Source organism: Contarinia nasturtii, unplaced genomic scaffold, assembly GCF_009176525.2.
Source record: "Contarinia nasturtii isolate CC-2019 unplaced genomic scaffold, AAFC_CNas_1.1 Cnas_scaffold_928, whole genome shotgun sequence".
Classification (NCBI taxonomy): domain Eukaryota; kingdom Metazoa; phylum Arthropoda; class Insecta; order Diptera; family Cecidomyiidae; genus Contarinia; species Contarinia nasturtii.
The window spans coordinates 127936-151471 of record NW_022198275.1 but is presented as its reverse complement, the minus strand read 5'-3'; the positions used below and the strand labels follow the sequence as shown (position 1 = coordinate 151471).

General features: G+C 33.5%; 1 protein-coding gene across 7 annotated transcripts in view; it reads left to right on the top strand.

Annotated features, from left to right (window-relative positions):
- LOC116342922 (dopamine D2-like receptor) overlaps window positions 1–20567 on the top strand; it is a 155554-nt gene extending 134987 nt beyond the window's left edge. For 2 of the 7 annotated variants that reach the window (XM_031770728.1, XM_031770729.1), the window contains exons 5-13: window positions 4666–4778; window positions 8745–8997; window positions 11567–11874; window positions 12361–12606; window positions 12756–12887; window positions 13257–13304; window positions 14261–14302; window positions 16506–16606; window positions 17595–20567. In XM_031770728.1, the coding sequence (XP_031626588.1) occupies window positions 4666–4778; window positions 8745–8997; window positions 11567–11874; window positions 12361–12606; window positions 12756–12887; window positions 13257–13304; window positions 14261–14302; window positions 16506–16606; window positions 17595–17833 (1482 nt within the window). In that variant the 3' untranslated portion in view covers window positions 17834–20567. The remainder of the gene's footprint in view (window positions 1–4665; window positions 4779–8744; window positions 8998–11566; window positions 11875–12360; window positions 12607–12755; window positions 12888–13256; window positions 13305–14260; window positions 14303–16505; window positions 16607–17594) is intronic. The other 5 variants (XM_031770730.1, XM_031770732.1, XM_031770731.1 and 2 more) reach the window with 5 other exon arrangements.
- Window positions 20568–23536: the final 2969 nt, after the last annotated feature.

The following is a 23536-nucleotide window of genomic DNA, read 5'->3' as shown; positions in this document are numbered from 1 at the left end:
CAGCCGCATGGAATACGACAATGTCTCCAGAGTGGGAGAGAGAGATAGAGTGGTGAAACATGAGAAATGGAATTCTTTTCTGTTAGTTTCTGTATTCTTGTCATCAACGCGAAAATAAGGGAAAAAAGAAGAAGTGATTTTTTGCCTTTTTTATGTTAAAAGAGAGCCCAACGGAGCATTCATTCATGTAATTCATATAATGTCACTTTTTCACTAAGGCCGATCATTGAAATCATTCCGAAAGCATTCGGTATCTCGAACAAGAAAAAGAAATGGCAAGAAAACATGCACATCCAACTTTGATTCGTATGAATTCTATGACAGTAAAACTAGTTATAAATGAGGATTTGCACAGTTTGACATTGGAGTGTGAATATTCGTTGCGCGTAGTACGTGTGTATAATTCATTTCTCGGTGTGATGTTATATGGTTTGAAGTGTTGTGTGGCTTTCGCATTTTGTGAGTCTGTTTTTTCCTCGCTTAGAGAGTGTGCTTTGAATGGTCAGTTTTTGTTTTTTTTTTGAATCACGATTTACCACAAGATAAATGGATGTCGTGCAGCAGTTAACATGAGAAAGGACCGCACACATGCTTGTATGTTGGTGTATTTGAGTCTTGTTTCGGATGATGTTTTTTTCTTCTTGCTATTTATTAGCAGATTATCGCACACGCAAGAGAACAAAAAAGGAGGGAAGCAATCATTACACAACATAAGAGTGCGTCTTGCACATTTCCGCCCGAAGTTTATGACGGAGCTTGAACCCCGTAAAAAAACCAACCGAATTTAATATGATTATACGTGTTCAAATTTACATTTAAGCGAATAATTTTGCGGATTTTGGGCGGTTGCATCCATGTTTGCAAAATAATATCATGATACATAAAGCTTATGTACAAAGGGCTTTGGTCTCATTTGATATGATATCATAAAATCATAAAAAGCAAACCAATGAACTTGAAGCGTTCAGATAAAATCGCTGAATTTATTCACTTTCACTTGAAACAATTCGGTGCTCGTGTAACAAGACTGAGTCGGCTTACATTTCTCACTGTGTCAATTTAAACACTGTATATTCACCCGCTTTTATATATCGCAAGCCATTTTCAACGTTAACTTGGAATAAATGGATGACCGCAACGCTGCTGTATCGAATACATGAACATCGAATGGAGATATTTGTATAACATTGTAAAAAGGGGACAGCCGGCTGAAGGTGAAAAGAATCTGCGAAACATGAGTATAAGTGACATTTATTTGGCGTCGTCTACCTAAAAATAGATGCGACGCATTGCGTGTAACCGTTTCTCAGCTGAAAAGTATGCGGGTAATATGTGTTGTTCACAACTTGTCGTGGAACATTGTGTTTCGATTGAATATTATTCTCATGCGGCTTACATTCATCTTTTACCGATATTGGCTAGCCAAATGTTTGACTTTCAAACATATTTGAAAGTAAATGCGTACAGCAGTTACATTGTTCACCCCTTTTTTGTCTCTGCCATTTTTATCGATGGCAAATTATATACAGTATTGATTTATTTCAACCAAACAATACCGTGCTTACCCACCTGTTTCGAGAACAATAAAAATCCTTTCAAGACCAATAAATTCTTTAACACATTACCCATTTTTGTCGCTATAGTGTCAAACGCATCTACTTTAATGGTTATCCATGGGTGATGGTGTTGGACAATTGCACCAAAAAAGCCATTCGAATTATTTTACAGCTCTCAATCGTGGCAAAGGTTTAATTTTTATGCTTCTTTTTTTCACTTTGTGTCATAAAAGCGATTTTTCGTTCCCAGGCAGGTGTACAGTAACACAGAAAAAATCGTTTCTTTTTTTGTTGCTGTCAACTATGTCATAAAATGAACTATGAAAGTGAGCCGCAACGGTATAGCAGGTAAAAAATTGCGAAATCGATTCGGATGCGGAATTTAAAAATGATTTTTTTATTTTTCTTGTGTTTGTGTTTTTTTCATTACATTTTTTGCATCTTTTTCATTCACAATATTCTTCAATTTCCGTTTTTTTTTTTTCATTTCTCGGATACGATGAAAAAGAAACTTTCCTTTTACTGTCGAAGAAATGTGTTGAACATTCCAACCATTTCTATCCGAAATTGAATTTCATTTTGAACATTTTTGTCTTCCCATTTTAAATATTACTTTTGGCCAATTTTGCATTTATATCCAGTAAACGTGTTGTTTTTTGTGTTCTTTTGTATTCAATTCATATTCGAACCTGATTGAATTTCATGATGATATTGATGGTATGGAATAAGCTTCACTTAATTAAGCACAGTAATAGTCGATAAATGAAAATTCCGTGTTGAATGCTTCCAAACACTTTTAATGAAAAGAGACACTATATGAAGTGATGTATGTTCATCACATCAATAACAATGACTCAGTACAAAATTGGCTGGGATATGCATAAAAACAGCCAATCAACATTGTTTGTTTCATATCTTTCTCTCGCTCTCTGCCGTACAAAAAGCCGTAATAGCTGATTGCATTGGCGGTATTCTACAAATTACGAGCGAAAAACCACATTTGGTGAGTGCAATTAGCTGGAGCGGGCTAGAAAAACATCACAACACGTATTGGTGTGTATGCGTGTGTTTGTGTATTGGTTAAGTAAAATTAACACAATAAGCAGAACGTTGGAAGGAGGAATGATTTACGCAAACAGATGAAAATAACGTATACTCGTAATGTGTTCCGTATGTGGCAAACTGATGGAAAAGTGAAGTGTTAGGTGAGACGAAATGAGTTTTTGAGCCTCAACTGAATCAACGGGTCATTTGAATGTTTGAAATTGGATTAAGCTCAAAAGCATTTCATCTCATCACACGTCAAATGTTGTAGTTTTTACCAATTTTCCAAAAGTTGAATAAACCATCTCATTCAATAGACGCAATAGCGTGTGCACACATTCCATAGAGATAAAGTAAGTTAATGTGTGTCCGCCACAATAGAAAAAATGAGCTGGTTTATCTCTGGCAAATATTTACGTAGTTTTTGCTGTATTTGGTTAATTTTGCTGTGTCAAGTAAACTAAATTACTGGTTTTAGATTGACAATGATTTCACTGGCTGTATCTATTTTGTGTATATCGTCCGTAGATCGTTGCGTATGGCAACAACTTTAATTTATTCATCATCATCATCATCAGCAACAGTAGCAGCATGTCATTTGCTAAAGCTTTTTTAATTGGTTTTTTAATGTGTGTGTTATTGACTTTTATAGTAAGTGTACAAAGGGACAGAGACAGGCAGAGAAAAATTAGAAGACGAGAAGTACAGCAAGTGGTAGTCAAACAGAGAAGAAGAGAGATAAGTGAAAAGAGAGTCCATTAAATCATTGAATTGAAAAGAATGTCAAATCAAAAGATCGGTATTTATGATACGAGGTTTCGGTGTCGGGGTTAGAGTTGAATTTGTTTCTTTCAATTGGTTCGCCATCATGCAGTATCTATTCATATATGCCAGCGATAAATTACCAAGCGATAACGTGTTGAACATATATTTAGTTTTCTTCATTGTTTTCAAAAAGTGTTAACAACTATCTATTGTGTATCAGTTATTGCAATCTCGTTTCCACATTGTTAATGGATGAATTGAATGAATTGTATGCGCAAATAGGTGTCGAAATGTGTTTGTCGCATAATAATCAATTCAGTAATGGTCGAGATGCTAGCGGCAACATACCATTGAAAGAACAATGCAACAACATAAAATGCTGCACTGCACATGCGAGAGATCGACTATCAAAAACAAAAACGGCATGTGTGTGCGTGCACGTAGATAAATTACCATTTCAAGCGTTCGACCGTTGCCAAAATTATTATTGTTACAATTCATTGATTGAGTAATATGAATGCAATGTGTGCTTAGCTGACAATTGTCGCCCATTTCCCAAGCCTCCAATACAAATCAGTTTGATTGGATTTTGTTTTCCTTTCGCCGAAGGCATTTCCACACTTCAATCGACTATAAATGCAATGCACTCATCATTATCTCAATCGAATTTCAAACGAGTTGTATATTGACTTTTGACATTTTGAGCGTGTGTATCAAAGCAATTTAAAAGTTTAAGCATTCACTAATTAGGTTCATACCACGTTTTTGGAATGTACAAATACACACGTGCACACAGCAGCACATGCATAGCTTTTATGCTGAGGTGAAACAAATGTGTTAGAAATACGGTTTCAATGAGCATGAGTGTGTGACGGTAAATAGTTCGGCATTCATTGTACGTCTGCACGACGATGACGATATACGTAAAACTACATTCACAACTTTTGCAAATGATTTGCCATAAACTTTGTAGCCATTGTGATTTGGTTAGACTTGCCAGCAAACTTGTCATTGTCGCAACTTTGACTCTCACTTTGAATTGGTTCCATAGTGCAACCGATTTGGTTTCGAGAGAGCAAGCCATCGAACCGGCTAACAGGAAGTGAGACCAAGTGAAGTAGAGTGAATTGTTGCGGTTATTTACTCGAAATTGATAAACTTGTTGCGTCAAATCAAAGTTTTCCAATCGATTTCTACCTCTCAATGTTGTTCGTCTTTTTTTTCACTCTCAATTGGTGCAATCGCATCTGAATTGAAACGAAAACTAATTTCATTTAAACGATTTTATATTTATTTGCAGGTGAATGGCATGACATGGGCTCTTCCGAATTTTGTTTGTGATTTTTATATAGCAATGGACGTAATCTGTTCGACATCATCAATATTTAATTTAGTTGCCATTTCAATAGACCGGTAAGTTGAATTTTGTTTTTTCCTTCCTCCTTTTTTCGTTCAATTTTTGGCTATAGATTTTAAAAGTAGCGCACAGATCACATTTACTGTTTCTTAGGCAACAATAACTTAAATTTAATCCCATATTTCCCTATATAGAACATCGAATTATCGTACGCACGTAATACGGGCATTTAATGGTTTTGCAACCATTTTCAGGGATCAAAGCATACCAATAAATCTCCATAAGCCAAAAAATATGATCGATATTGCGTAATGTATTAAATTATGGTCATTGACATAGTTTGTGCGCCGGAAATTTAATACAATATCGCATAAGCGATGATTTTTCGTACAATAAAATTCTTGTACGGCCATTGCTAACAAAGCACAAATCACAAAGGATTTCAATCCGTGGATAATCTAATTCGGTATGATTTCAATTCACTGAACATTGATGGCGACTGATATCATATGGTTGAAGATCCGTTTGTGACATACACACGCAATACATAACTGAAAATATGCTCATTGCTGCTATGTCCATGCGATCAATAAAATCTCTGCAATTTCATTTTAGTGTCATTGTCATGGGCTGGCACATGGTTTGCGTGCGGGTTTGGTCTTTTCTCTCTAACTTTTTTCCCGTCGTCTTTTTACATATGAATAAATGTCCTTTCTATTGAGCTGATCTCTGTGCACAACAATGGCAAGCCATTGCATGTCACACGATGGTTTTTATGACCAATTATTTTTCCAGAGAGTCTATTCGCCATGGGATGAAAATTTATTGCATTATACAATACTAGCAGGAGATTTACCGTGGAAAAATAAGCTTTTAACATGATTTTTTGCATTTATTTTGTGCGAAGCTTGACTCATCAACGAGCATTTTCCATTTGGTGACTGGTGACTATTCAGATTATTATTATCATCATCAAAAATGAATGCCAAACATTTCCGCACGATTATAATAATCCAATGGGAACACTATATTCGACCGAAAATGTTGAACCAAAAGCTACTCTCATGAAGTCAAAACACAATTGCATTGTGATGGACCACATTTATCATGCAAATTAGTAACACAATTTTTTAGAGAATTAATCGCTTTATCCATGTTCATGAGCATAGATTATTCCATTTATGTCGTGTCTACACATTTTAGTTCGGGCAAATGGTCACAACGAAAAACCCCGAAATTTCAGATTATATCAGTGGACATTTTATGTTTGATTGTGATCGTGAATCTATTCAAATACAAAACTGTAATCCTGTAGTAATTTTAGTTGTTGCATAAAAATGAATACCATCGATGAAATTCAAAGGTGATGATGGACTCCATTGTCGAATTAAGTTTCATAAATCATGAGCTTGGACATAGATATCTTCTTTGTCAAAGCAAAAGAGACATGTCTATCTCCGGTTAGATAAAAGAGAAAATATATATAGAGAGAGCCAAATCCAATTCGCATTTAAAAAGTATAATGTCGTAGGCTGTAGACTCATTTATAATTCATGGTTTACAGTGATTGTCGTCGTCGGCAAATGCGACGGCGGCGACATTGAAATGCTCACGTGTCACATCATTTCATCATGCACCGGATGAACAACAGACTTTAATTACATTTTTAGATAAAATTAGATTAGATATACTTTTTTTGCTTTTGGTCCCAAAAATATAGCATAGTGGCATCAATTTCAATTCCCCCAACGATAAGGTTCGAGACATTCAATCATTTTCAGCTGTTTTATATACACTTTTTTTTTCATTCAGTTGATAAAACGCGCACAATTCGAATTATGTAAATGAAGACAAAAAAGAGGAATGAATCAACATTTTATGCATAGGCATAAAAGAAGCGAATGAAGGAATAGCAAAATGCTTTAATTTATTATAAAGCTGATGCGATTTTATTGTTGTCAAGTCTACTATGTGTGTGGTAGATCAAACATGTGATTGCTCCAGAAGCACTTAAAAAAGGGCAAGAAAATTTCGCATAGAATGGAACATTCTCTACAACGTACATAATTATTCTTCGATAATTCATTTCAAAATTATCGCTTCGACTCATTCGCATACCAGCCCGAACATTCTGCCACTCTCAATACAAGAATAATGAGTAAGTGGCAAAAAAGCAGCCAGTTTTTTGGCGAAACAAAAGCTTTATTGCTGCCATTGAGTCACATTGTACGTATCACTTTCGCTTTCCGGCAGCTGCCGCAACACTGTCGCACGATAAAATCGTTTGTCAAGAGATTTCTCTCTCTGTACTCATAATTATTATTAATGAATGGCATCCAATAGCACGACAGTCTTTTAATTGAAACAAATTTCCTGTGCGTCAAGTGGTCTTTTGTGAGTTTTTGAGCGAGAAATAACTTTTAGTATTTGCGCTACACAGCGAATATGAAAATGAAAGAAAAAATTAAGAAGAATGAATGTCGTCACTTTCACAATTCCTCAAGACCGAGAAATCTTTTATGCACATAAAAACATTTCTCGATAATGACTTTTGACGTAACCGCTGAAACACTACAACAATCATAAGAACACTCTCATCAATCTATTTTTAAAAATATAAACAAAGAGAAAATGAAACCAATGCGAATGCAGAATCAAAAGCGAGACACATGTCTCTGTTCATCAAACAGTTTTGCAGCCATGTACCGCCACATATATGTGTGTAAGTCTCTTAAGTACGTACTTGGTGCGAGCAAAAGGAGTGTTGAAGGATGGCAAAAAGAAAACGACAGACAGATATTTACAATAATAAGATTTGATTTAAAACCGTAATTATATCTTTGATTCATTGATTTTTCAATGAAAATCAAGCAATTTAAATTATAAGTCTCATTTCAACAAATTGAATATAGCTTCAATAAAACGCTTTAATCAATTATATTTTGGCAAATGTGTGGGTGAAGGTGGGGAAAAGAGAAAAGGATGATTAAAATATACACCTTTTTCCCTTTCATTCTGCATTCAAGTACACAGGTGCTTCACATTTCACAGCTTCACTTCATTGACTGTGCTCCATCAGCTGAATTCAATAACATGTCAAGTGGATACTCTCTGCTCACCGTTCATTCGCAATGATTTTTCATCGTTTCTCTCACCACTCTTCTCTTCGGCGATTGTTGATGAAATCAACGTTTTGATTTGAGAAAAATGTTTGCGTCATAATAAATCGATTATTCAGGTTCAATTTCAGCAACCCCGGCTCTCCTTTATATTCGAGCATTTTTTTTGTTGTGTATTCCTTCAATTTGAAGTAAAACCTCTCATACATCATTAATATGAAAAAAGAACATTTGAAAAATGACCATGCCGAATGACGAATAACGAGATGAATGGCCTTGTAAGGGAGAGCAAACGCAAACAAAAAAGATATCTGGTGTCAGTCGGGAATTTTTTTTTATATACATAACTGATGTCAGTAAAATAGATAAAAATACATGACTGAAATGCATAAATGAATAAATGCGCGCATTTAATTGAATTTGCTGAAGTATTTATTGGACAAGAGATCGATCCATTTGGTAGCATTTCATTGCTATTCATGCCATCAATCGTCCAGTATACATTTATATCAGCCACATGTAATCATGATAAATTATTATTTTCGATGTTTGTACCGGACTCTCGCTCTTTGATCATATTGAGCATTATAAATTGAATGGCTTTGTCATGCAATACAAAAAATTGCCCTCCCTCCGTCTACTCAAATAAAATAACGCCACTGAATAACCGTGCTACCTCCATTCTGGACATCGAATGATAAACATAGAGTTTCAATTGTTTTTTTAGTAAATTTGTTTTTTTTTGCAATATTCTCATTTAACATCGACATGTCCATAAAATATTGGACGAGCTTATCAATTTTCCTGCTAACATCCATATTTTTCTCAACAAATTGGACAACATACATACAATTTATTTTGAACATTGACACCCACTTTACTTTCTCTTTTATGCCATTTCAGATATATAGCCGTAACACAACCGATCAAATATGCAAAACATAAAAATAGTACACGCATATTCGTTACCATATTGCTGGTGTGGGCCATATCGATAGCAATCGGATCACCAATTGTGCTCGGTTTAAACAATACACCGAATCGAGTGCAGGAAATATGCGGTTTTTTTAATACAAATTTCATTATATTTTCGTCATTAGTCAGCTTTTATATACCATGTATTATCATGATATTTTTGTATTGGAGTATTTTTAAGGTAAGTGTGTGTTCGCACATTCAACAGTGTCTGTTGTTTATATTTTTCATTGACTTTTTTACTGGACTTCATTGACACCGTTTGCTTGCAGTTGATCAAAGTTTTATGTCACTTGCCCATCTTTTATTCGAGCGCAATTTTCGATGGCGAATGTAGTGATGCGCGCAAACAAACTTCGTTTAAAGCTCATTTAATTCAATGAAATCGTTGTGTGCTTGCGTGCATGCTGGTAAAGTATATTTTAAAGTTAAATACGGAAGAAAAACCTTCGGCCAATCGATAGCATCAGAAATTCACACATACAAAACCAATGACATCAGATTCACAAACTTTATTTGACATGCATTTCTGAATCGCTTTGTTGGTCGTTTTTCGTATTGATTATTTACAACGTTTTTCCACCAATTTTGATCAAACATGACATCGTTCGAGAAAAAAAAACTTTCGTTTTAAAAAATATATATATTTTGAATGTTCATTTTCTCTCACAAAAAAATCACATCAAATATATATATCATTTCGCATTGTTAATGATTATTGCGGTGAAATGTGAAGTTTTTGACATTTTCATCATAAGAAAAACGGAGTAAAAAATGAACGAAAATCGCTACCGCAAACGAGAAAAACGCAAACACACACACACACACACATCGAACCCAACTCGAAAATGGAAATGTTGAAAGTTTTACAATATGATGATGATACGCGTGAATAATGAATTGTGTTGAAATTTGTTGAATTCTATTTTATCCTTGCTACGGTTCGGTTTATATTCTATCCCAAGGGGTAGACTAGTTTTAAGATTCATTAAAACTGGTTATTAAAAGACTCAAGATTCGTAAAATGTCAAAGAAGAAATGACATCATATTTTCATTTAAATAAATTCAAAGAAATTAAAAAAAGGTTTGAATTAATTTAGGAATCGAAGTAATCGATCAGAATGCGTATTGTATACGTCTCAAGTGTTTCATGTGTCATTTGGCTTCGAAAAAAGGTGTGACATTCAAATTGAATTCGCCCCCTCTCATCAGCATGGCAAATATCAACATTTTCATGAGAGGTATGCATATTTTGAGAATTTTACATACAAACTATTATAATGTAATATGTATGCACTCATACATTGTATGGCAGTATATAAATGTTGCAACAAGTTTACACTTCTGACTATGGCAAGCAATATTCTGAAGAGAGTTATTTGTTGCCAGATATGTATATAATGTATATGCTCGAACAATTTGCACACAAGAAAATAATAGAAAACGAAATAAACTCGTAACTTATCCACATGAGCCACCAGGGGTGTTTTTACTGTAAAGACATGAAATTTGCACGTAATCTATTTCCTTCCAATTTTGACTGAAAATGTCTTTATATTGTTCTGGAATCTTTGTCGCATATATTGTATAAATGCATACGACGTACAATGTAATTATTCATCAGTTTCGAAGAGCTTCGTTATTACCATTTCGATTGTATTCTCTCAATTACAAATAACCACATTTGAAATGTGGTGTGCAAAGTACACACAGCACACATACACACACACACACATAAAATCAATATGAAGATATATCATTTTAAGCAATTGAGAAAACAAGAGCGCTATAATCATTGGTCTTTGTTGAAAATTGAAAAATGTCACCCCGCAATGAATAATCGAATAGCAAATTGATCTTTATTAATGCATTGCCATTTCTTATCTCAATCACAGTTTATGCATAGATTTGACCAATTTCGTCGATATTAATTTATTCCGTCTTTGTAGTACTGTGTGAATGAGGTTTGAGTGAATTACGAAACATTTGCACACATGATTGCCATTTGCGTTTTATCAGGTTGAAGATTCATTCCATTAACAACCGACCATAGGACCGAACTCAACCATATTGTTGATGTTCATCTCAAAAAGGCAATTTCATTCGAAATGGTAAAATCGGTACAAAGTAGCTTGAACACTATGCAGAATTGCAGACACAAACAACAACAAATAATGAACATATGTGTGTAGCGTGTCACAATTATAAAGGCGCATAATACCAACTGCATACATTATATGTTTGTTGATTTCCAAATGGAAAGCAATCTACAACTCTGCAAGTACACACCACACGCACACCCTGGCTCAAGAATAATGTGTCATACCAACCATATTATATCCTTTTGAATAAATGTATTAAATGCCAACAACTGAATCACATCAAAGTTCAAATGAATAAACATGTCGACTGTGTTGTTCAACGAATTGTAAATATAAGTAAATAAATGGGCTTTCCACTTTGAGACAACGAGAAAATCATGTCGAAATACAATATAATGAGATTTTCGACGTTACGCACACACATGTATGTCAAAAACTTAAGAGCTTGTTTGTTGGTTTCACTTCATTTGACAACGGAATGGACTGGGCAAGTGCATAAAGCAGAAAATTACTGCAATCGAAGGAAATATCCCGTCAATTGATGTTTACTTACATTTTTATCATGTTTTCTCTTTCTCTGTATTTTATTCTCTCGGTTTTTTGTTTTGTGCACGATTCTATTGTCATATATTTGTTGAATATGGCAGGCACTTAGCTTACGAGCGAAAAAGCAAAGAGCAGCTAAAAAACCAAATTTAACAGATTTCGCAACTGGAGGTAGTGTCATCGAAAATATCGCTCAAACGAGACGATTGGCTGAAACAACGTTAGATAGTAGTAAGAGTGGCTCAAAAATAATGCCGGATGATGCACCAACCAATACGGCGTCCGGTTCAAACGAAGACGAAGACGAGAATGCTGCATCACCCGATCCCGATGTAGACGATTGTCATGTAATTGTTAACGACAAATCGACAGAATTCATGCTAGCGACAGTTGTCGAAGAAACGGGGAAGTAAGTACAAGTGAATGATAAAAGAGAAGAAAAGAAAATAAATAACAACACATACACATACACATAGACACGATATAGAATAACGAATTACAAAACCTTTCAATAGATTTGCAATAGCGCTATTAGGCTATTGTGCTTTTTTTATTGTACTATTAATTTTCAATTCAAACTACGCTTTATCGCATGTTTACAAGCCAAAAACATGTTATTTTCTTTTGCCATTACACAATATAGATCTTTTTCTCTATCAAACAACCACCACATATTTATATTTTACAAATTGTTTGCTGTTATATAATAATCCTGAGTGCCGAACTTTTTTCCAACAATTATTCATTTTTTCATTTCTTTTGCATTTTCTATATTTCTTTCTTTTTCTCTTCTCCTTCTCTGTCGCATCTAAAAAAAATGAATGCTTTCTATTTTCAAAACAAAACTAAACAAAAATCTCAAACCGCAAAAATGAATCCATTCAAATAAATACAGTACTTATAGTGTTGTGGCACAAATCACGACCTCGCCGTCACAATGCGTCGTTATGTCGGCAGATCCAAATGGAAACCATGATTCGGGCTATGCACCGTCAAATATTGAAGATGCTGTTGCGGGCACAAGTACACCACCAGAGAGTCCACAACATCGCAAACGCACCGACAGCGGTGGGACTCTAAAACGCAGCAGCTTAAACAAACGTAATGGAATTGACGGCTCACCGAAACGTGAAGCAGTCAGGTAAAATTGAATAAATTCAACCTACACCATTCGATGCACGTTCCTGTGCATCTCTGTTTTTTTCTTTCTCGCATTGTACACTGATTTAAATGCATTGACTTAACCAAACCGATTTTGCAATGCATCTTTTTTCTTTTGTTGGCTTCCAGCATGGGAATGAAACCATTATCGATTGTACGGTATGGAGTACAGGGTGCTTTGTCACTGACACGAAACGATTCCACTGTATCAACCAATTCACGGGGATCGCGTAAGGACAAGAAAAATTCACAAGCATCTAGGTGAGTGCAAATCAAGTTTGACTATTTGTTTTAATAATAGCCAAAGTATTTGAAAAGAAACCAAAACCAAAAAAAAACTGCAGAAACTTTTCAAAGAAAACTAGTGAAAAAAAACAGGATTACTTGTTATTCAACACAAAACTTTTGTCTGTCATTTTGTTTTTCTATTAAAACTTTTTGGAATCCAATAACAGAAAAAATCCAAAAAAGAACTCTCTCTCTCTCTCAATTTATCTTTTACTATTTTAACTCTTTGTATTATTTTTCTTTAAAAAAAACATCTCAAATCTATTTCTCTTTCTCTTTTCTCATTCGAATCGATATAAAAAACGATTTACGATATATTTATTGTAAATGACACACGTAAAGAGTGAGCGGTAGTTTTGTTGCGATTACAAAAATGTCTCAGAATCTTTCGTAAGTTAAATTGTATCATCATAATAAACTATCCAGATAGAATAAACACGAAAACTTTAGTAAGTTTCACAATACCCACGCACTTGCCTATTGAAGCATCGTATTTTTCCCAAAATAACTTTGAACATAATTACGCACACTCACACTCACATAGACACCAATGGAACACCAAATCCAAATCGGCTCTTGCACATAATAATCACATCTCACTGCAATCATTTTTAGCTGATGCCGTTAGCCACCTATATCAGTCTGTGCGTCTGTCTGTCTGTCTCTGTCTCTGTCTCCTTGCCACCTCCACTGATAGCTGCGATATTTTTGATTTCAAATCCATTCCATTGGACTACGATGTCAACGGAATATTTTATACATATCGATAATTTCGCATCATCGAATATGAAAGCTAATAAAATATGAATTCAAGATGACAGTCAGCAATGTCAAACCAACCGAATAACTTGAGGCAATCGATGTTTAATTAAGTGCTGCGAACGTGTTTGTCTCTCTATTATGCCATGGTTGTGACTTTTATTTCCCACCGGAGTTTAAAAATCTAAAATACTTTTCGCCCAGTTTGTTTGTTTTTTTTTATTTTGATTGACTTGTGACCTCAAACGATGGTAATGCTTTGTAGTCATCGAGTTTTATTAGACAGTTCCCAAATGATCTTACTTTTCTCATGCAATGTATAAATAAATGAATAAATTTTACCCAAATGCTGAGTGTCCCTTTGATATTTTGATGTTTCTCTGTGTCACATTACATGAACGATTGAATGACATCGGAATTTGTTGCATGTATACTGTTGACCCCATCCACTATCCATCTCTAACAACTGGTTAAAATAATAAAAAAAGAACAAAATACGTGACATAACTGAATTTTTGTTTTTCTTTGCCATATAATACAAAAAGCGAAATATTAAAATCGAATTCAAACATTTTCTTCGTTTTTAGACCGACATCTTCACTTCCTGTCGTGGCAGAGGATGATGAAAGGTTAATATTTTGCCAATCTTTTTGACCCAAAACAAAATCATTTTTATTCTAATTTTTGCGAAAATAGAAAAGAAACCAGTGATGGTTTTTTCCTTTCTGAATAGCGCTAGCTATTCGCAGCTTCTGTACAGCATTGCTGCCCAGATGCTGAATCGAAGCGGTTGCCGCACGCGTTTTGTACCACACAACATATTGTCATATAGTCTAAGTAACCAGTGAGCTCACAGAGTATGATACACTAATACCATAGTCAGTATACAAACGCATGTCGAACAGAGAACGAACGCGAACGTATATGCTCTGTGTGGTACAAACGAAGTGTGTTGCGCGTGCGGCAACCGCTACGATTCAGCATCTGGGCAGCAATGCTGTACAGGCGCTGCGAATAGCTAGTGCTATTCAGATAGAAAAAAACCATCACTGAAAGAAACTCAATTCCATTTCTTATGAGTTCCGTACTTTTGTTCAAAATATTTTTTTTTAATTTTTTCGTACATGCATCCTTACGAACAGAAGAAAAATGTAACAGTTATAAGAAAAACACAAATTCATTTCCCGTAGAAAAAAAATGTTGTCGTTTGAATATTCGATATGTGTTTTTGCATATTTTTGTTATTACTATATTTTCGATTGATTTTACTCAAAAATTATACATGTAGAATTGCTAACAAATCAATGTATTTTCATTTTAATCATGTTTGATTTTTGTCTCTGATACGTGAATGTAAGATATATAGAAGAAACCATTACAGTTGAAATGCTGATTTATCGAGAAAAAAAAAGAACCTGTGAAAGGGAAAACACAGAACAAAACGGGCTGACTAATATGTCCCCCAACTTGTAAAAAAAAATCATTTACTTTGATTAATTAAACTCCGTCGAAAAGATTCAAATTTATTTGTTGCTACGGGTCGTTTATAATAAAACGTTTTTGCCGCTGTTATTCAGCATCAAAGTAGACAAGATAATTAAGCATTTCTTTAAGCTCGGTCATGAAAAATCCATTCCATCTTTTTGACCAGTGTTCACATAAGAATGATTAAATGGAAATTTCGTTTATATATTTCGGTATCTCATGATGTTGTTATTGGTTGTATGTTTAGCACATTTTTTTTGCATCGAATTCGGTCTGTTGAACATTTGTGTTTTGTTTCTTTATTTTCCTCTTTCCTTTTCCTTCTGGCATGAAACTTAGTCACCTGTAGGTCATAGTATCTCATTTCATAAATTCGATTAAATTGATGCTCGATGAGGTACATTCGAATGATGCTAATCATGTCATGTATAAGTGCGCGGAGTTTCAGCAAATCGAATCATTTTCGTATTGATACAAACAAATTTCAATGCGAAACAAAAAAAAAAAAATGAATCGATGTTCAAATGTCGTGAGCGTTTTTCCATCGGTCTAAACATTGATATCAGAATTTGTATAGACGTGGAAAATCGTTTACGACGTTTGAAAACTAGCAACGAATTATTACGGAGCAAAATCAACCTCCCTCGATGCCAAAGTGTACGTCGACATAGTTTAATAGCGCACAGAGAAAGACAGCGCATATAAAACGCTTTAAATATTTGATCATCGTTCATGTTTTGCCTGTATTCATCGTTGTTTGATCAACATCTATCTCGTAGTAATTGACACTTGGTTGCACACGAGTCTTTTGGTTTTTTTTTTGTTGTTAGTGCATGTTTGCATATTTTGTGTGCTCTCTGCTACAACATTTTTCGATTTACCATCATCATCATCATCAAAAACAACGGAGAAATATTATTACATCTGAAATGTGAGCCAACTATTCAAATCGACCTTCGCGAGTATATGTGATGCAATTTAGTGTTCGCGTTTTTTTAGATCGAATGATGCATACATAGCGGAATATTTAAAATTGGTTGTTGTTCCTGTAATTTTAGTCACATGCTTATGTAATGTGCACCAGCAATTTTCAAAAAAAAAAGTTGCAACACACCAACAACTACAACAACAAAAATAAACCACCAAAGCACATTTTATTTATGTTGGTTTGCATTTCTCATTTTTTTTTCCTCTTGTGATTTTACTTTCTCTCTATTTATTTCGTATTTTTCTGTCTTTTTTTTAAGAAATAGTTTAGACTGAAAATGCATTTAGTGAAAATTTGAAAAAAGCGATTCATTTAAAAGTGGGTATTTATGGGGTATATTTTTAATGGTTTCCTTCCAGATTTACCATATACAAAGTACATAAAGCATCGAAGAAAAAACGCGAGAAATCATCGGCGAAGAAAGAGCGCAAAGCAACAAAAACATTAGCCATAGTCTTAGGTAAGTTACGAAACGGTTGAGTTGAGCCGATTTCTTTTTTTCATTTATTTTCATCGTTGATTCTTTGTTCCATTTCAATTTTCACACTTGAAACTAGTAAGCAGCGAGAGAGAAAGAGAGAAAAAAAGTAAGAGGCGAAAAGTTCGTGTTCAGCAATTTTTTTTCTCTTCATCTGCTGTAGTTATTGTTTTACTCGACACGGGGATTTATGTTGAACGAATGATTGCGCATTTCGGTAGCATGGGCGCTGATCGCAGTTATACACGTGCGCTCGTCCAATTTTCAGATTATTTACGCTGATGCCGAGCGCATTTTGAAGCTTACCGAATATTTCACACTTGCGAAAAATTTGTGTGCAGCTTTTGTATATGCCATATTTCGTTTCGGCAGCAGAAAATTAGAGAAACAAAAAAAATAGAGAAACAAACGAACAAAGAATGAAAGAAAGCGCACGCTTTTACTCAGCCACTTTGTGTATGTTGCACTTTCAAACAAATCGTCCGAGAAACGTGCAATTCTATTTATTCTTTTTTGTTTAGTTGTTGTTATAGATGCCGTGTGAAACATAAAATCCCATTCAAGGTTGGTTTGAACCAACAATTTGCAAAGAAAATAATTCCAATTGGAAAAAGTTGTATTTATATTTTTTTTTGTGTGTTCTTTCGCTATGTCGTAGTTATTTTCTTTATTTCATCCGGCTTTGTAGTAAAACTTTTTTTAAACGATGTGCAAATTTCACGATGAATATATTTCTCTCTCTCTTTCTCTTTTTCCGTATTTTTTTTTCCTTTCACCATCGTATTATTGTTACTGCCGTTGTTGCTGATACCACTGACGCTGATGATACCATTGCATTTGCTGATTCTCTTACGGTAACTACTGATGCTATCTCGCCGAACTTGTAATGTTTTGTGTGCGCGACGTGAATACGTCTGGATATTAAACGACGCTGGATTTTTCTTCGGGAATTGGCGATCAATGAATGCAGGTGTCTTTCTATTTTGTTGGTTGCCATTTTTCTCATGTAATATCTTGGATGCAATGTGCACGATATTCGGATTGCAATGTTCACCGAGTGTTATAGTATTTTTATTCACGACTTGGTTGGGTTATTTGAACAGTTTCGTAAACCCGATCATTTACACCATTTACAATCAAGAGTTTCGAAAGGCATTCAAAAAAATCATGTGTGGAAACAGTTGTGTAAACAGTTGTATGAACAAATAAAACGATAACACTATCATAACACTGTCGTATGCGATCGCTTAATCAAAGAAAAGAGAATAACACTAGACTATTTTTTAAAACACAAAAAATAGCCAAACGGTTGAACATCGGCTCAATTTTCGAATCGATTAGATGACAAAAACATCAACTCATTCCTAAACTTACTACAATACATACAGACAAAAATACGAATTAAACAGCGTTTTTAGATAAATTATAAGATAAAAAAATAACGTTTTTAACAAAATAATAGATACATAGACAAATGGTTGTAAATATACAGATTCGATACAAAATTAATAATAATATAAAATACATCATTCCATTATTAATACATTGAATGGTTATGAAATATATTTCAAATGTAAATTTATTTAGGGAAAATTTAACAAAAGATAACTTCGCATGTAATTTTTTTAAAAATAAAAACAAATTCAATAAAAGCAAAGACATTTCATTTGTACATATATGATGGTTGAAGATGAAAAATAATAAACCGATAAACGGTAACCAAGCAAACTAAACAAACATACAACATGCATAACTAATAATCAAAGTTCTATCGAATAAGAGAAAATATTAGGTAAATTTATAATTATAAATATTCAAAGTTGCTAAAAAAACAGACAAACACACACACACACATAAAGAAAATTGACTCATATAGCAATGTAAATAATTTAATTGTATTGTTGTTTGGCACATTGATTAAGTTATCGTTATAATGCAAATCAATTGTAAATATAGAAAGAGTGTTTGGATGCAATAAGCAATCCAAAAATCTACGTGTAAATTGAGGTGAGACAAAAAAAAATATTGAAAAGACAAATCTAATCAAAACGATTATGTTCTATATCATTCCATAGCCATTAAATTATAATGTGTATATTGAATCGAGGTGCTCAATCGTGAAGCCGTTTCGATACATGTATATGCACGAGAAACCAAATAACTTGTGAACCAATGATATGTGTAGCACGTAGAAATTGATTTATTTGTGACGATTGTCCCGAATGTAAAACAACAGAAGCAACAACAATTGCGTGTTGACGATAGTTGAACAAATACATATCGCTTTTGAATTCTCAACATACAAGCAATCTAGTCCCTTTTGAGATGAAAAGCCATACATAACCTACTTTAATGCTGATATGTGCAAATGCTTTTTTCCCCAACTTTTATACTCTCCTTTTTCATCATCATCTTTATCATCGATATTGTTTTTCTTTCATGTTCTTTAAACAACATTTCATTCGTATGGCATTCTCGTTCGTATGTAGCTAACGACGCAAATCTAATGGTTTCATTTGGAATATGAAAATCTATTCATCTCATAAATGCATAACCAAAAATGCATCTGGAAAAATCGTAATAAATTCCCAATGACTCCGTTCGATTTATCCATACACATACAAATTTCAATTCACATGCATTTCGTTTCTATCCGCAGAGAGATCGAATATAAATAGAATCTCGGACACAATGCACATATGTTAAAATGCTTCCATTTTTAAGTCGATTGTATAAATCATCAACAGAACGATTGCACTCTGTCGTGACACACAAACCGTGTTGATTTGCTGTTATTTTTCATACTGACCATTTTCCGTTGTGATTTATGACCCCCCCTTTTTTGTGCCAGTCATTTATTATGTGTGGAAAAATCGCTATTTCAAGAAAAACGAGAAACACATACACGAAAAACATGCAATTGAAATGCATTTGATCTAATCACAAATAATTTTTACAACAAATGCATTTCATTTTTCGAAAAAAAAAATGAGCCCCAAATAATGAATAAGCAAGTATGCGACTATTTTGTTGTTTTCTTGAAATCATCGATTTTTCACATTGCAACAAATATTTGCTTTGAATAAAAAACAACAACAAAAAATATCTTAATATAAATCTTTAAGCAACTAATGAAATATTAAACTCGGGACTATCGAAATAGAACAAAAAAACAGTATTATAATAATTAATGTGAAATAGAAAATCAAGATGAATATATTCCGCTGTTTAAAGCTCAAACTGATTCGTAGTATAGATATCGCAAATAAATAGACGTCAACACGGTTGAAATCATGCTCAAACTAAAACCTGAACAAAAAACAAACATACAAACAATTGATCGAGATTTATATTATATATCTATATATTATGTATAAAAAAAGATGGATTTGACGAAATCACCTAAAATGTATATGATAAATGTTTAGCATGCATCAACTATAAGCATATTGACCGCATTTAAAGTTTATCCATTTCATAACGAAGAGAACGGATTTTAAATGGCAATGTTAAGGAAATTGAAACCAACACAAGCACATACACATACAGATGATTTTCCCTCAAATAAAGCTGCTGTTGAATAAATGTTATAAATTAAACGATAAATATATTTTATGTAAAAAAAAGAAAAGAATGAAAATTAGTCCAATCAGAAATCTCTCTGAACACAAATTCAATCACATTGATGTTACTTAGCCATATTATATAAATTTAAATAAATAATTTCCGGTGAGAGATTCGAATCAAATCGATTGATTTTAGGCGCTTGAATGAAATGTTTAAAAATTCATTTAAAAAAAGGCAAATTAATTTGATATGAGCAAATGATTTATTTATATTATGATTAGCGTAAAAAATGTACACTTATTTTTACTACAATTACAGGGTATTTGCATTCGCGTAATTCACGATAAAAGAAAAAAAAAACAAGAAAAACAAACAAACAAGAGAGAGAAAATGAAATTGGAAAAGAATACAACCTTTTTACTTTTGTATCAACTCACAAAAGATTGTTGTGCATGCATTTCAATTTACAATAGATTCCCTAATTGTTGGCATCGAAATTGCATTCTGCTAGAACTGATATCTAACTGAATTTTATCCCGAGAGTAGTTTATCTGCCATTCAAAAAGCACACCAAACCGTGTTGATTGAATGAAATAATCATGGGAATTCTGTTGCAATGCTTTCATCACTTATGCAATGCGTACTTTATTGTATGAAAGAGAAAGAGATCGTGTGTGAAGTGATTAAATTATACCCGTTCGCTCGATGGAAACTCCCTTAGCTAAACACAACAAATGCTATTTCTCCATTCAATTTGGTTGTTGAATCTCTCTCTCTCTCTATCTCTCGCTCTCTCACTCTCGCTCTACCCGTTTTTCCATTTGACTTGTTATACATACATATATAGACTTTATTTAATGATATTTATTTATTTGTTAACAAGCTTTCAATGCTCTCCTCGTTGCCATGCTATCATTTATTTACATCACTTGATACATATAATTCAATCAAACGCTCTACCGATCGATTTCACAATGGCAAAATTTAAACTTAAACCAATACAATTTAGCAGCGAATAGAAAATGGTGGAAAAATGAACGTTTAAATCAAATCTCTCTCAAATATAGAAACAAACATCAAATCAATTCCAATTTAACCGTAAAAAAATAACAACAACAACAAAATCATCAGAAGGATCGAGAGAAAAACAACTTTGAAATAATGACATGTGTATAGAAATAAAATTACATCACAGCACAGAAAAAGACATAAGAAAAAAAACGATAGCAAACAAAAAACATAAATGACTATTAAATAAATGTACAGAAAGTAATGTCAAATAAAAACATTTATCGATATGTTTGAAATTCACTCATTTACTTTTTTTAAATGAACGGTTCTTGTGTGTCTTGGTAAGTATCACTTATTGAATTTTTTGTCGTTTTCAATCATTTTTACTCGAAATTTGAGTGCTTTTCATATAAATGATATAAAATGTTTTACAAACAGGAAATTAATTTTATTAAATGAACAGACATAAAATATTGACAAAGTAAAGTTGTCGCTTTTGATGTTAAAAATTCTTTCTTTTTGCCAATCGATTATTATTTACTTTGCTGATTGACATCTTTTCGCCATTAATCCGAACGTTTTGTACGGTTGTCATATGTGACGTCAAAGCAAATGATTCAACGAACAAAATGATAACGAAAACTTGGAAAAAACATTTTGACCTCGAAGAATCTATCATAAAATGTTACCATGCTATTTTATTGACATTTTTTTATCGTAGATGCCTTAAATACAAAATGAGAATGGCATCGTTCCATCAAATTTCATCGGGGAATAATTTATGACAGAGCTTATTTTTAAATAAATGCTCAAGAAAGCCATTATTAAATGAGTTCAAAAGTTCTCATTCAATGGATTTTTTCTTCTTCGATCTAAATTTCAAAAATAAAAATTTCGGAAGGAATTTGAAACAGTTAAAAGTTGCTGACGAACATATACCAATCAATTGAAATAGAATGGTCGGTGGCTGGATCAGCCGAGAATTAAATATTAATTCAGGTATTTTGTATCCATGATGAAGAAACGTTTCAATGAAATTCGTAGACAAATTTCCCAAATAAGATCATGAACACGTTACGTACACCTACGTGTAAAACAGTCATGTGCGTAAACCCACCCCCCCCCCTGTGATATTGGCAGAAATTATTCGAATTTGCTAGGGATTTTAACGAAAAAAGTGAAGAGCAAAAAAACATGATTTTATCGTCATTTCCTGAGGTTTTTGCGGAGAAAATTCTTTCAATTTGCTAAGGATTTTCGCCAAAAAAGTGAAGAGCAAGAAAAAAAAACGAAATTTGTTGTTCAAATTAGAGAATTTTTAGTTTTTGAAAAATCAACCCCCCCCCCCCCTGTGAAAGGTAGCCCGCACATTACTGGCGTAAAAATTAGCAGACGCATTTAGAAGTTTCAACAAGTTTCACTAAAAGCAATCTTGACATTTAATTGGGATTCTTCTATGAATAATAATAATTTTATATTAATTAATTTGCACACAATGTGCATTTTTCTGTCTGGATTACAGAATTTAACTCATTCATTTATGTCTGTTGTTTGCAGACATATATGATTAGTTGTTTGTTGTTTGGTTTTTACATATTCGATAGCATTATTATTAATGCATTTAAGTCATCAGAAAATCCAATCATACCACTACGAGCACACGAACATACGCCAACATTTTCTAAGTACCCCATTTCACCGAATTAGAGTGTTGTAATAGAAGCAAGTAACTCGTGTAAAAGTTTCGTAAATGTTGTTTTAAGAAATTGAATAAATAAATGCCGCGCATAAAAGTCAAAATGGCTTAAACAAAGTGCAACGATGATGTGATGTGCCGTAAAATGCTGTATTAATGTAGAAACGAAAGCGTGTGTCTCATTTTCTTTATGTAATCGCGACCGAAGATCTCTCGTGTGATTTCTACGTAATTTTAATGAGCAAAAGTTAGAAAAGCATATGACTGAAAAACCGCTGGGAAATCTTAGTGTTCTTTTTTCTTCGTTGTTTTGGTGTGTAAATGCAGCGAAAGTTAATGTTCTTAATTCATAAATTTATGTTATTATAATAATAGATATATTAAAATAGAGTGAAATATTTGTTAGAATAAACACGTATGTTCATAAATAAACCGCATCGCGTAAATGCCACATAAAAGCAACAACGATGCGTATGAAGGCGTTCTAACTGAATGAGTGTTAAAAATGAAACAGAACCACTTTTCATCATCTTCATGTACGAACCGAAAAGAAATTCGGTGTGCATCAAATTAAATGAGTGGATATCATAGTTTACAGACATCAAACTGTAGGTACCGACATTTCTCATTTTAGAACT